The 14,584-nt window shown below is 39.8% G+C and overlaps 1 protein-coding gene across 1 annotated transcript in view; it reads right to left on the reverse strand.

Annotated features, from left to right (window-relative positions):
* The window catches only part of Vwa8 (von Willebrand factor A domain containing 8), a 296,436-nt gene that overhangs the window by 177,868 nt on the left and 103,984 nt on the right, over positions 1-14,584 (reverse strand). The window contains exons 13-14 of the mRNA XM_051195337.1: positions 3,489-3,649; positions 1,231-1,344 (exon numbers count right to left, since the gene is read on the reverse strand). Of these exons, the coding sequence (XP_051051294.1) occupies positions 1,231-1,344; positions 3,489-3,649 (275 nt within the window). The remainder of the gene's footprint in view (positions 1-1,230; positions 1,345-3,488; positions 3,650-14,584) is intronic.

A 14,584-nucleotide genomic window follows, 5' to 3' on the forward strand; every position in this document is an offset into this window, starting at 1 on the left:
TGAGGTATGTTTGAAAATATTTCTCTTCAAATGCAAAAGTCTATATGCAAACACTCAAGTCCTTCATTCGAATTTCTTCCCTGAGTGTTAAGAGCTTATCAGTTTGCATCCTTGCTCACACTGGCCATTCCCTTGCTCCCCGGTATGCTTTCTATATGACACATTCGCAAGCTTATCAATCTCAATAAGCAGTTTCTGCGAAGGCAAGGTCTTCTTTCATAATCACAAAACCATTATGAAACTTAAGAAAACTAGTAAGAACTCAACAGTAGGGGACAGATACATGGTAAATATTTAATCTTTTTTGTTTGGGGGTATTGGGGTTGTGTGTCATATGTATGTACTTGTTAGTACAGGTATGTGTGAGAGAGCAGGGGTAGCCAACTTTCCTCAACTGATCCCCTTCCCTTTATCATTTTGTTTTATTTATTTGTTTGTTTGTTTGTTTGTTTGTTTTGGAGACAAGGTCTTGCTAGGTAGGCCTACTGTATTGTGATGATGGGGTCTCTAACTGAACCTGAAACTTTACTTATTCAGCTATGCTAGTCAGCTAATTAGCTCCAGGATGCAAACTTAGATCCTCAAGCCTGTGCAACTGGTACTTTAGAGACTCTCCTGGTTCTAACTTTTTCTATGTGTCTTTTGTAATTGTTTTCAGTTTATTGCGTGCTCTAGAGTCAAGCCAAATCTCACCCATTGCATCCAACTGTTATATCTAGGAAGAGTTGTAGGAAAGCCACATTACCAATGCTGCCTCAGGGGATGCCCACAGTAACTAACACTCACCACTCCTAGGAAGATTGGCTTACTTTCCCAGAGATACAGTTGAGACAGGCTAAGAAATTAGAGCTCGGCTTGGACAAACCCTTAGATTTTAGAAAATATCAGATTATACCGCACTCCGGACACCAAACTAAGCTATTCAGTTAGCGTTTGGCTCGATCCTAGTTCAGCTGAAAATATTGAATGTTACTTTCAATTTAGCTGTAAGTTAAAGGTAAGAATAATGCATTCCACAGCTAGCCAGATGGCTCAGAGGGTATAGGCCCTTGCTACTAAGCCTGAGGATGTGAGTTTGATCTCCAAGACCCCAGTGGAAGAAGAGAGCTGACTCTCTTAAGTTGTCCTCTGACTTCTGTATGTGAGCTGTACTGTGTACCCACACATACATGTCCATACAATAAATAAATGTTTAAAAGAAAAACCCAAGAATACTGTACTCCAGATTACCTTTCTTGCAGCTGCTCATCAGTTAGCTGTAGTCCCTCTTTCAAGCTCAGGTACCTGTCTTCTCTCAGCAGCCTCGATCCATCGTATAGGCTGAGCTCACGGTCATGGATTAGTCTGATGGGATACGGGGAACAAATTAATCAATGACGTTATGAGGGGCAGAATCACTCAGTCAATACTTGACCACGCTGTCATTGCTGGCGAGTGAGCCTGTAGGTGTACTTTTCACAATGGTAATTTGGTCAGTGTTATTTTACGTTATCCTTGGCAGATAGATGTACTGGCCAGCAGTAGTCCCAGACATCAGAGATAGGTATGAAGGAGAAGAGGCAGGAGATGGAAAAGAGGAGGTGGGAGACAGAAAGACACAGCTGAATGAGTATCTCAGGGTATCTCAGGTCCACCATGGGACATCCATTCACAAGCAAGCCAGTCAGCACACACTCCTGAATCAAATGTAGCTTCATAAGGGAAAGTATCAAAATATTTCTAAAGTTGGAATTGCAGGATTTAAAATATCAAAAGCCTCTGAAATAACCCCACTGCTATTTCCCATGGCAGCCGTGAAGTAATCTAGCTTCCCATACAACGTAAGACACTCCTATTAGATACTACAAAGGTCAAAGAGCAAAGACAAATGCACAAGTTTTGGGCACAGGCAGTACGGTCCGTGTTCAATTCCAACATTGCAATTACTCGCTGAATAATCAGGGAAGGAAGAACCATTCCATCTCTCTAAATTTTATTATAAAATTAAGGCAAAAAATTAAGACAACAGGGCCAACCTCATAGATTTAGTGTGAAAACTGAGCAATTAATATAAAATAGATGCTAAACATCATTGCTCTCAGTCTAGACTAAGTTAGGATGTCTAGGCAGTATTGAAAAGTGCCCATGTTCAAAACTCTGGCATGGATCAATTACTTTGAGAATTAGTGGAGATGAAGGCTGTGGAACAATCTCTGTGCACTGTAAATATGTATTACTCTCACTGGTTAATAAAGAGCTGACTGGCCTATAGCTGGGCAGGAGAGACTGGGTGGGAAAGCCAGACCAGAAGAATTCAGGGAAGAAGAAGGGCAGAGTCAGAGGAGCAGCTAGCCAGGTAGAGTCAGCAAGAGATACTGGAGAGGTAAATCCCACAAGCCTCAGGGCAGCACACAGACTAATAGAAAATGGGTTAAGTTGTAAGAGCTAGTTAGCAACAAGCTTGAGCTGTCCACCAAGAATTTATTAATTAATATTAAGTATCCATGTTGGTTATTTGAGAACCAGGGTGGGAAAGAAAAGTCCACTCTCAAGGCATTGGTATTTTTAAATTCCATCCTGTAAGGCGGCCCAAGGCTGAGAACCGCAGACTCAAGTTTAGCACGGTGCTGGCATACGTTACTCCTTTGTACTTGGTCAGATGGCCAGCAAGAAGGGACTGAGTCTTTTCCCACTTTGTATTCACATTTATATGTTTGGCAGAGAAAAAGAAATTATAACTCTATGAGATGTTTGTGGTAAATCACTAAGACTTCATGATTACTATTTTTAATCCACACAAACTGAATCCAGATTAACATGACACATTTGGAATCTTTCATTACACTTAGTATCTGCATCTTGTCAACGATAAAAACTGTGTCAGCTAGTTGAAATGGCTCGCTTCATCTATTTGACACTTCCCAGAAAGTCAAATTAAAAGTCATGCAGCAGAAAAGGGACGAAAAGCATCAATAACCTTTTAAATGACACAGGCTATGGATATTTTCCTCAGAAATTACACATAGAGAATATTTCAGCATTAAATTCTAGAATTTTAGAGTTTTTGAAACGTGGGGATAACTTTTTCACACTCAAAACAGGAAAATCGTGGCTATAAAAATGTTCATCTCTATACCAACTGAGTGAAATAAGCAAATAAATATACATTTTGTATCAAACTTTCATTTTGTCTCAAAATTTTTTTAAAAATCTGAGATGATTTCTAAGCAGTGGTTAGGACAAAACCAGATGCTCAGCTGTACGGCTCATTGTTCACGTTAGTTCAAGTATGTATGTAAGCCACTGAAAACCACTGCTGATGGAATTTCTTCCCTCAGCTCTTACACGGCAAATTCTGGCACAGAAGTGGGGTTTGAAGCCTTATAATCATGTGTTTGTAGCAACAAATGTTAATAATACTTTATTCAACTTGAGTATAGAATTGTAAATTCCTCAGGGTCTGCATAACCAGGGTTTAGGTTGGCATAGAGAACATATGCGACACAAACCTTTGCAATACAGCCAGCGTGCCAGCGTTGACCCGGTGGATGCCATCCAACAGGACCAGCTTGCCCTCTCGAGCAGCATTCACAAGGGGTGAGGATCGCCAGGCAGTGTCACCGTTGGGGAGTGTGTACCGCTGCTGTAGCAGGTCACGTGCTGTCATATCCTAAAAGCAGTTACCACACATTCGGCAAAGAAAACAGAATTACTGTTAAAGACACATGCAATAATTAGCCTCAAAGACACTTTTCTCTGCATACGACATTTCTCTTTGCGTGGCATATAATGTGAGCCTGTGTTTCATTCATCTACACCTGTCCTTATATAATAGTACATATGAGGTTGTATAAGGACATATAAAACATACACCACCATAGCACAACTTAAAAGGCGAGGAAATGAAGGAGTGAGCTGTGCTTCCTTCTAGTCCTCTACTACTAGCTCAATGGGCAGAGTACTAGTCCCATACGCAGGAAGCTTGTAAGCATGACCCAGCACTGCCTGGACTGTGAGATCCCAAGACAACAACTAAACAAACAACAAAATTCCACTCCTACTGGAATTCAAAGAGGTGGTAGCTCGAAGGAGGCAGCCTGACATCGTATTTGTAGAAGAAATGAATGGATACTGACTTTGAAATTCCTAGGTCCACACTGAAAATTGGTTAACACACCGGCCCAATTCAGCTCTAATGTTTTTGTCTCCCAAAATGCGATGGAGATGACTTGACTCTGATCTAAGAAGCTCAGAGTCACAAGAAGTTGAAGATGTTTTATGTTTTGTCAGTAGAGGTAATTCTTTATTCTTAAGCCATAAAATACTAAATTACAGCACTGTGCAAGATATTAAAACATTCCGTATGGTCCTCATCCAAAGGTACTTCACACAGTTTACAGTGACCCCTCAGTGACATAATATTCGCTGAGAGATGAGTGAGGGGTCAGCACAATGAACTCTCCATTTCCAGCCTGGACACTGGTGAGTTACTTATAGTGACCAAAGCAAAATGAAATAATAATTTGCTGCTACACAACAAGTAGTAACAGAACAATATTGTTCAGTGCTATTACTGCCAATCATACCTACAGACCAGAAATAACCTTCATTTATTTAGTCTTCAAAACAGAATGATTGGCATTTTACAGACTAGCTCAGTTCATTTTATCACTTGAATTTTCTGCATACCTTCATGAAAGTCATTCATTCCTAGATTACTATTCATTAAGAAAAAAATTCCATAGAGGAAAAAGTATCCCCTTTAATATGTGCTATCATCTTTCATAAATAAGCCCCTGCATTGAAAGATAAATTACAGCTGTTCAAAGAAGTAGTTGTCCCCATTTCTCCTTAAGTTAATATAGAGGTTATATTCAGCTGAGGATGTTATTTTCAACTACATAAAAATTCAAGGGCAGCAAACTAAACAGTCATAGAACTGGACCTAATCAAGTGCAATCAACAGCAAATCCTGAATGGTTGGGGATAAGAATTAAATGCAGGTAATATACTCATCTATAAAACACAACACAATTTTTGTGGTGTTTTTTCAATATCTTGCTTGTTCTTTTTAAAAAAAGATTTATTCACACATGTATTTTATGTTTATGGGCACTCTGTCTGCACACTATGAGAGGGCATCAGGTCCCATTATAGATGGTTGTGAGCCACCATGTGGGCACTGGGGACCAATTCTCTGCAACAAGTGCTCTTGACTGCTGAGCCAGCTCTCCAGCCCCTCAACTGTTTTCACGTAGAAGCTATTTAGCTTTCAATTCCTTGAAATTGCCTTAGTATTTTCATTTAACATATTCATAAGTGGAATTGGGGATTTATGTGTAAACTTGTGTATATATTTCTTATTCTTCCTACCTATATGTTTATCAGTAAATTGGCAAATGAAGGTCTTTGTACACTTGCTTTTTATAGGCATCTTGGAAGCACATTAATAAAATTTTAAGAACAATGAATGCCCCCATTTTTGAATGTATTTTCTCACCCCTGAAACCTTTGAACTTTTGAGGACAAAAATAGCCCTCATAATATCATAGAGCCCAACCATTTCCTATTCTGCATTTCCTCAAAAGCTTTAAAGCAGGACATGAAATCTAGTTCATTTAAAAGCTTCTATTGTCTGACTTCAACACGGCTCCTCCTTTTAGAGTCCATGAACCCCCCCACCACCACACACACACACACACACACACACACATCTCCTAAGGTATGGTGTCCTATGAAACTATGCTTTTTTGAAGCAGAGGAAGCCTATGAAAATGGGAACACTTTAATGAGAAGCATGGCTGCAGCTCATGTATCTGAGAATATAGACTTGAACTTTAAAGCAACAATATGCCTCTTATGTCTTCAGGATTTTTGCATAGTCTAAGCTAAGTTTTTCAACATGTTCTTAAGAGAGCCAGATATAAATCCTTGGCCAAAAAGAAAACCATGGCTGTTTACAGATAATCTGGAATTGGATCAGAATTAGTTTCCAGTTATCAATGTCATCAATAAAGAAAACCAACAAATTTACAGTGTACTTAGTATATAAAGGAAAGTTAACTGTCTATCTTTAAATATAAATACTGACACCAGAACTTCAATTTTACACTGTAATACATAAGTAAAATTTTTTTTTTTGGTAAAGAACTAAAATGGCTTTGGAAAAAATAGGGTATCAAAGTACATACAGAATAGAGCCCCAGTCAGGTTAGAACAGCACCTTTTGGGGGACTGGGGGGAGGGGAGGACAGCAGGGTCTCACTATTCAGCTGACCCGGAATTCGACTGTACAGATCGGACTAGTGTGAAGTCAGATCAGAAGTGCACCTGCCTCTGCCTCTCGGGGACTGTATTAAACACGTGCAGCACCACACCTGGCCCCAAACAATGCATATTCTTACCGCACATATGAACTCAGAAAACTGACAGCACTCAAATCGACTTCCAAATATTTGTTCAACATACTAAAGACTATGAAACTAAGAAACAAAAAGCATGCCAAATATACTACAAGAACGATTACAAACTGATTGTAAACCGTGTAATATCCAACATAAAGACTGTCACAGACGTGTGTGGTGACACACGGACACATGCCTATGGTCCCAAAATCAGGCAGTAGAGGCAGAGAGCCCAGAGTTTGAGACCAGGCTGGGCTACAGAAGAGAACATGTGGAGAAAGCAAGAAGGAAAGGGACGCCTCACAGCAAAGCCAGTCACAAATTTCAGTAGGCGAGATCCATGGTAAGAGCTGGTCTCCTTGAGCCAACCCAGGGGCAGATTGCAGAGAGGAGAGCTGTCAACTACACAGGTCCTAGGCTCGCTTTACAAGCCGAATCCCCCATTTCTTTAGAAGTCACAAGGTAGTGTCTATGTTAACCATGCCACAAAAAATTAACTAATTACTAGGTTTTTAAAAATGGCCTCAATTATATCTACTTGCCAGTGCTATTGCAAAATCTCTTTACATATACACATAGAAATAAAACTATCCTATAGTTAGGTGTTAGAGAGATAGCTCGGGGACTAAGAACATGCTGGCTCTTCCAGGGAATTGAGGTTCAGTTCTCAGCATCCACATGGTAGCTTACAACCCCCTGCAACTCCAGTTCTGAAGGATCTTAAGCTGTGCCTAGCTTCCCTGGGCAACAGGCAAGCACAGGGTACACTCATATACATGAAATAAAAACACATAAATCTTTAAACGTCCTAGTGAAAGTAAGACTATCTGTAGGTAAATAAAATTCTTTACTCACTTAAAATATTAACACTGGAAATTTGATATTTCTTATTTTGGTAAGTATTATGATAAGTAAATGCTACCAAATATTTTGGTTTTTGAAAGAAAACTAGCCAGAATTCTGAGGCTTTCTAAGTTCACCAAATATACACATATGGAGATATAGCTAGAGTAGGCATAGATAAGATATAGCTATAAATACTGATATATAACTGTAGATATAGGTTTATAGAGACAGATATAGACATGGAAACAGATCTATCAGCAATACAAACACTTAGAACCACTACGATATCAGTGAATAAAGGAATACATCAAGATTAGTTACTAATACAAGCCTCCAACTTTAACACAGGGATTGGTTATGTCCCTATCAATGATAGAAGACTACACAGGATTACATAAACACAGCATAGTAACAACAAAGTCTAAGAAAGCTCAATGGACAGAATACAGGGTGTGCCAACAAGATTCCCATCTATTATGAAGTTTTTGGTAAACTTCCCTGTGCTCCTCCCTCAAGTTCTTCCTTTTAAGGAACACCTAATTTTCACATAGAAACAAATGGTCATGAGGAGAACTTGGCATCACAAACCTGCCATGAATGTTTGGGCTACCTCTCTGTGAATAGTCACTGATGTTTGAAATATACACCTCTATCCATGGAAACCACTAGGGTCTATTTAGAGTTGATCTGCACTAGTTACAGATTCACTTTATAAACATAAAACAAAGCTCTCAGGCTGGTTATATGGCTCTGTGGGCAAAAGTACCCACTGCATAAGCCTGGCAAACTGAGTCCAAAACCTAGAAACTGTAGAAAAAGAAAATTGACTCCCTAACATTCTCTCTCTCTCTCTCTGCCTTTGTCTATCTCTCTTTCCCCTCCCTCCACCCCCCCACTATAAATTTAAAATTTTTCTGGTTATAGCTAATCAAGCCAGCTATCTTATTAATAATGGATTTATTAATGATGGAATTAACTAAAGGAAATATTACTAAGGCTTCAAAATAAAAGAGCCAAGGTCAGAGTGGGTGCAAATAATTCAACAAATTAAATGAAAATATCCAAATTATCTCCTTATATCCTTTCTATATTACACGGGCTAGAAAGTCTTTCCAGTGCCTTTGCAGCTGGTATTCTTTAAGTGAGCCATGCTCTACCAAGCAAGCCAGCCAGCAGGGAGACAGCTGCTCTTCTAAGGGCAGCTGTTACTGAAACTTTCCTGGATCTGTCATTCTAGACTGGATAAACTCCGTCTTTCTCCAACCTGTAACCCAGGTAACACCCTGTAATAAATCTCTCCCAGTATTAGCCTAAATGAATACTGTTGATCATAGAGAAAACCACAACTTAAGGATGGCATTAAAGAACAAAACTGACTATTGAACAACCAGATTTTACCTCAATTACAAACCCTATCGAGAGGTAGAGATAGGAAAGCACCAGTGAATTCTCAACATCAGCACTAACTGTCTCATAGGAGATTAACTTTCAAAATCAAAAAGTAAGCAAGATCAAGACTTATACAGCCATAAAATCACCTGTCTATTATTCAGCAGAAACATTCGGATTGTGTCATTTGATCAAACTCATCAGCAAAATCTCTGCTAGTCTGCCAGTGTGGAAAGCAGAGTTATCTGAAGGGATGGTCACGTACAATTATGCTATTTCCAGTATGGCTGCAATCTAGTTTTGTAGCTTTCTTATTATTGGGGATACAAAATACTTTAGAATCAAGTGGGACTATGCCTAGCACTTGACAGGAATTTTTAAAATGGCCAAATGTGAATCAGCCATAGAAACAGCACATAGATATCATGATTTGAATACATTACAGTGTTGTCCAAGATCAGGGATACATTCTGAGAACTGTGACCTTTAGCAAGTTCATTGTACAAATGTCATCCAGTGTGCTTACACAAACTTAAATGAGGTCGCTCATCATGCAACTAGGCTGTATGTGATCATATACATGGAACATGTACTCTTAGGGCATGATATTCAAAACAACATGAACTGAACAGTTATTTGTTATCAAGAATTATGGACATAATTGTTCGTTCTACATTTTGAATGACTGGAAGCATAAACAAGTGTGATTATACACTGTCATGAGGGCTAGGATGCTCAGTTTAGCACCTTATGTCACCACATGGTGTTGATGAAAGGGGGTGATCGGGGCTAGCTGATCACTTAAAAGCAACCAAGACTTTTCATTCATCCATATATATATATATCAGGTTGAAAGCCTATACATGCAGGTATCATGAGCACAACCGTTTAAAAAAAAAAGAGCATACAGCTCACTTTCCAGGGGGGATAGAGTAAAAATAGGCAAGAGAAGGGAGGGAGAGACACAAATGCCAAAATACCACATAACGGTCAGTGCTACACAAGAAGAGGTGACATGCTAGCAAATGCACTGGTGACTCGCGGACACTTCTCTCAGGCTAGTCACACTGAGTCTAACCAGCAAGAGGAAGTCCAAATTGGAGGGAGGGGATCCAGGACAAGGGAACAGAACAGGCTGTGAAAAGCAGAACAGGCTGTGAAAAGTGCCTTAATGCAGGGGGGAAAAAAGCCAGACAAATCTGAGGGTCTGAAAGCAGCCAGTGAGACGGAAGCATCATGAGCAGAAGGGACATCTGGGAAAAGCTGGAGAGGCCACGAGGCTCAGGTCACAAGGGTCAGGTCACGTGGAGCCGTGGCTCTCAACCCTGACTACTGCTAGAATTTAAAGCCTTCACCTCACACCGGTTACTTCAGTCTCTTCGATGGAATGTTCTGAACTGGAAGTTCTGAAAAATCCTGAAGTGGTTCCAATAGGCAACCTCACAGACCTAGGGCACATGAACCAGACCTAACCCCTTATTCAAGAACAATAGGAAACCATTTTAAGTTATCAACAGGGAAATGACAGCTTGATTTACATTCTTAGAGGGTCACAGCTCCCTAGTGACTGGTTGTGGAGTGCAATACATTCCAAGGTGACATCTATAAATGCTCAAGTGACATAAATGACGTGCTCTTCAAAATTCTAAAGTAAACTTCCAGATGCACTCTGCAACAAAGCTTCAGTGGGGTCCAGGGATGGGGGTCAGAATTACAGGCAAGGTCTGTGCTCGCGGTGGATTCTGTGCAAAGCAAAGGGTGGAAGACTGATCACTGGCTGTTGGCGGTGAAGGGAGTGAGAGAAGTCTAGGACGTGGACCACAGCTTCAATACTTGACAACTTCTCTTGGACTGCCTTAATGTAACCCTTTGACATCTCCCTAACAAAACAAAAGCTGCTGTCCATGAATTTCTGCTCCATGTGAGATCCAGTGGGAAGCTAAAACATCTATTTACTGGGTTGGAAACTGGAGCACACTGATGGATTCTGAGAATTGTTTAGGAGAAAAGTGGGGACTCTGCCTGTGGAAGCACCAGCAAAAGGCTGGCCAAGATTTGAAAACTGAGCTGGATGAACTAACAGGGAAAATTTCCCAAGCTGCCTGGCTTCCCACCAATCAGCATCATGGGCATTAATTCCCCTGTGCAGGGAGAGGCTACCTAGGCACAGACCCTTAAACATGAGCAAGCTAAGGAAAATGAGCAGGGAGCATCCATCCCAGAGCTGCATAAAAATCCTTCATGCGGTTTTTAAACAGTAGTCAATGGAGTGTAAAGCAAAATTCACTCTGACAGCAGCCACCACACCTCAGGTCTCAAGAGTCTTCAGTTCCAAGTTCCTGCAGACAAAGGTAAGTTCTATTTCGCACTGCCCTTTCCTGCCGGAGTCCTTTTGGGATCTACTGTGATGGTTCCAGTAAAATGTCTACAGTACAAACAGCTTAGAAAATCCTATTTTGGCTACAAGATTGACTGTCAAGTCAGCAATAACTGTGTTCAAAAGGTACTGCAGAGCCTGGATAATTATTAGAATTGGGACAAAGGAAAAAGCAAGATGCTTGGGAATCTTAGAAGACAGTTTGAGGGTAAAACTGGGATGAATGCATTTACTTCTTATTCTAACATGTGATCACATTTATACAGTAACTAATATGTGCCGATATTAAATGTTACATTAATATCCAGACCAATGAGATAGATGGCTTGGCGGGTAAAGGGACTCGCCACCAAGTCTGACAACCTGAATTCACTAGAGCACCGAGTCCTGCAAGTTGTCCTCTAAGCCCCACTTGTATTTTGGCATGCTCTCCAATAAATAAACAACTGTAATTTTCAAAGTTACGGGTCATTTTCTTTTTCATTACATTTCCCTCAAGGCTTTTTTTTAAAAAATTCATTTGGTTTACTCATGTATTTATTCTTGTTTTTGAGACAATGTTTTACCATTTATCACAGATTAGCTTAAGATGATTCTATAGATACACAATTCATTGACCTCATTGAATTCTAGCAGACTTGTCACCCTTGTAGTAGGCTTCACTAACTTCAAAATCCTGAAGACACATAAGCGATTTCTCTAAGACCCCCAATCAAAATGGTCACACAGCACATTTAAAACAACAGGGCTAAGGGTACTGACAGTCACACCATTGTATTATTAATACCATTCCATATATTATAGTGGACCATATTCCATATGTTATAGGGCACTCAGAGTGTCCTGATTCTTAGAGTTAATCTATGGAATCTTCCATCTGCAAGATTATAGGTCATTAAGAATATTAAAAGACCTTTAAGCCATAGTCCCATACTGAGTAATTCTTTGTGTCACTTTACTTTTTCTCTCTCTCATGAACAGTGGATTTGGTCTCATTGTGTTGATCATTTTTACATACACACCCAAAAGATTCTTAGTTTGTTTTTATAAATTGAAAAGAAAATATCAGGGTAAACCATATTTGTTAAGATAACATAAATGTTGCCCATTACAAAAAATAATCATAAAGTCCAGTTTGGCTAGGACAGATATCAAGTACTCAGGTACCATGTCCCTCCCAATGTCCCTGGCATTACGTCAGACACCACAGGGATCCAGATGGACCCTGTAGGCAGGGTCTGCCCTCAAGGTCTGCCAGAGCACATATTAGCTCTCAAAAAGTCAGAATCCAAGCCTGCACACACACACCTGTTGACTCATGAATCAGGCCTGTAAACACAAGGATTCCATTATCAAACTAACTGAAAGACCTCACTGACTGCCCACCTAGAATCTCTGGCCGTGGTGACTACTGAAAGGTTTTCCCTGAGGACATCAGTCTGAAAGACTGAAGAGGTGCTTGCTTGCTTCCTTAAATGCACAGATACTAATACAGGGGCAAAAGATGCCAAGCAGCCAAAGAAACCAGAGGGACAAAATATAGAACCACTGAGTGACTGAAGAGACACTCACCTACACATACCTAACATTTAAGAGCGATCTTAAAGAAAACAGATACACAAGGCAATGACATTAGGAAAGCAATTAATGAACTACATTAAGAATTCAATAAAAAACAGAAACCACACATAGCACAGAAATTGTGTTATTAAACAAGACAATGACATAGCTGGACATTTCCATGGAGAGCTGGATCCCCAGACTTTACCAAGCAAGAGAGAATAAAACTTGAAGATTATTTGAAATTACAGAAGGAAAAGGAAAAAATTACAAAGAACAAAGAAAGCTTGCAGAATTGGTGGAGGAACTGACAAGCACACAGATGTATAGTAGAGACAGAAGGAACAGGCTAGAGAAGAAAGCAGAAAACGTAAACAGTAATGACATGAAATTTTCTAAATCTGAAGAGATAGATGATCCGAAGAACCTCAAAGACATTATATATAGTCACCAACACACAGTATATGTCAAACTCTCAAAAACCAAAAGTAAACAAGTACTGACTGCACCAAATAAAGAGCAGTCAACCAGCCAAGAGGATAAGCTGTGAAGTGAACAGATTCCTTGGCACAAAACTGACAGGCTAGGAGAAGGCTGGATGAGCGCTGAAATGGCCCCTTCCTGTCAAGAGAACCACAGCCAGCAGGTAGACCTTGATCGTTCAGAAATGGAGACAAGACAGAGACTCAGACAGACTAAAACTGGAAGATCCCCTCCTCCCCAACCTACCCCAGTGGGCGTGTTAAGGCAAGTCTTCCAGTTGAAAAATGGATGTGCTAACAACATGTAAAACATTAGGACTGACTATCAAGGTAAGAATACACTCAAATTCAGAATTTTCTGATACTGGGATGGTGTCATGCAAATGACTTTTAACTCTAAGAAAAGATTAATGATAAAAATACTTAAAAGAATTTACAGTAATAAGCAGATATACAATGCAGAAAGAAGTTACAACACCAATAAAATCAAATATGGGTCAAGGAAACACAGTTTCTGTACACGGCTCATTAAACTATTATAATCTAAGTAAACTATTATATTGATGCTTTACATATCATGATAACCACAGATACACAAAAGCAGAAAAAGGACCAAAGCATTTTACTCCTGAAACATCACCAGGAAGGATGCTGCTCTTCCCGAAGAGCTGCTCTTCCTGAAGACACAGGCTCAGTTCCCAGCATCCACACTGCAGCTCACAACCATATGAATTCCAGTTCCAGCAGATCTGGCCCCCTCAGTGGCCTCCATGGGCAGCCCAACAACATGGTGTACTTGCATCCATGTAGGCAAAACATTTATACTAACAGAATAAAAATAAACCTCTTTTGAAAATTTAGCTTTATTTTTAAAAATGAAAATTTGGTACAAAAAAAAACAGGAAATGAACAAATTATAAAGATATCAAAATGGTCCTTAAAATATGAAATTCTTTATTAACAATTATATCTTAATAAAGCTCTTACATAAAAAGAAAAAATCCAACTCTGTCCTAAGACGATTTACAGGTGTACTAAGCTGCGAGTCTGTCGGTGGGCAAAGACTGAACGCTCTCACAGCTTTCTAGTGCAGTAGTCTTGGAATGTAAGATGGCACAATTCTTACACCGTTCTTAGCCTTGATTTGACTATGTCTATGCAAAGAAAGCCCATCTATTTACCTGGCAAGTCCACTTCCAGCACTCTATCTTGCAAATGCATTTCCAGCAACATGAAGACAAACAAGGTTATTAGTACCAACTAAAGTTTTAATCACACCATATAAACAACTCAATATTCCACACATCAAAGATCAAGTATGGAGCTGGGCGGGAGTGACCTTTAATCCCAGAGGCAGAGGCAGGCAGAGCTCTGTGAGTCTGAGGCCAGCCTGGTCTAGGATAGCAGGTCCAGGATAGCAGGGCCATACAGAGAAACCCTGTCTCAGAAAATAAGCAAATGAATAAGATTAAGTATGTTCTAGTTCATTGATGATTGAATCACCTGCAGGTGGGAAAAAGGGAAAGGACACTATTTACAAAATATAA

This window comes from Phodopus roborovskii, unplaced genomic scaffold, assembly GCF_943737965.1.
Source record: "Phodopus roborovskii unplaced genomic scaffold, PHOROB, whole genome shotgun sequence".
Taxonomy (NCBI): Eukaryota; Metazoa; Chordata; class Mammalia; order Rodentia; family Cricetidae; genus Phodopus; species Phodopus roborovskii.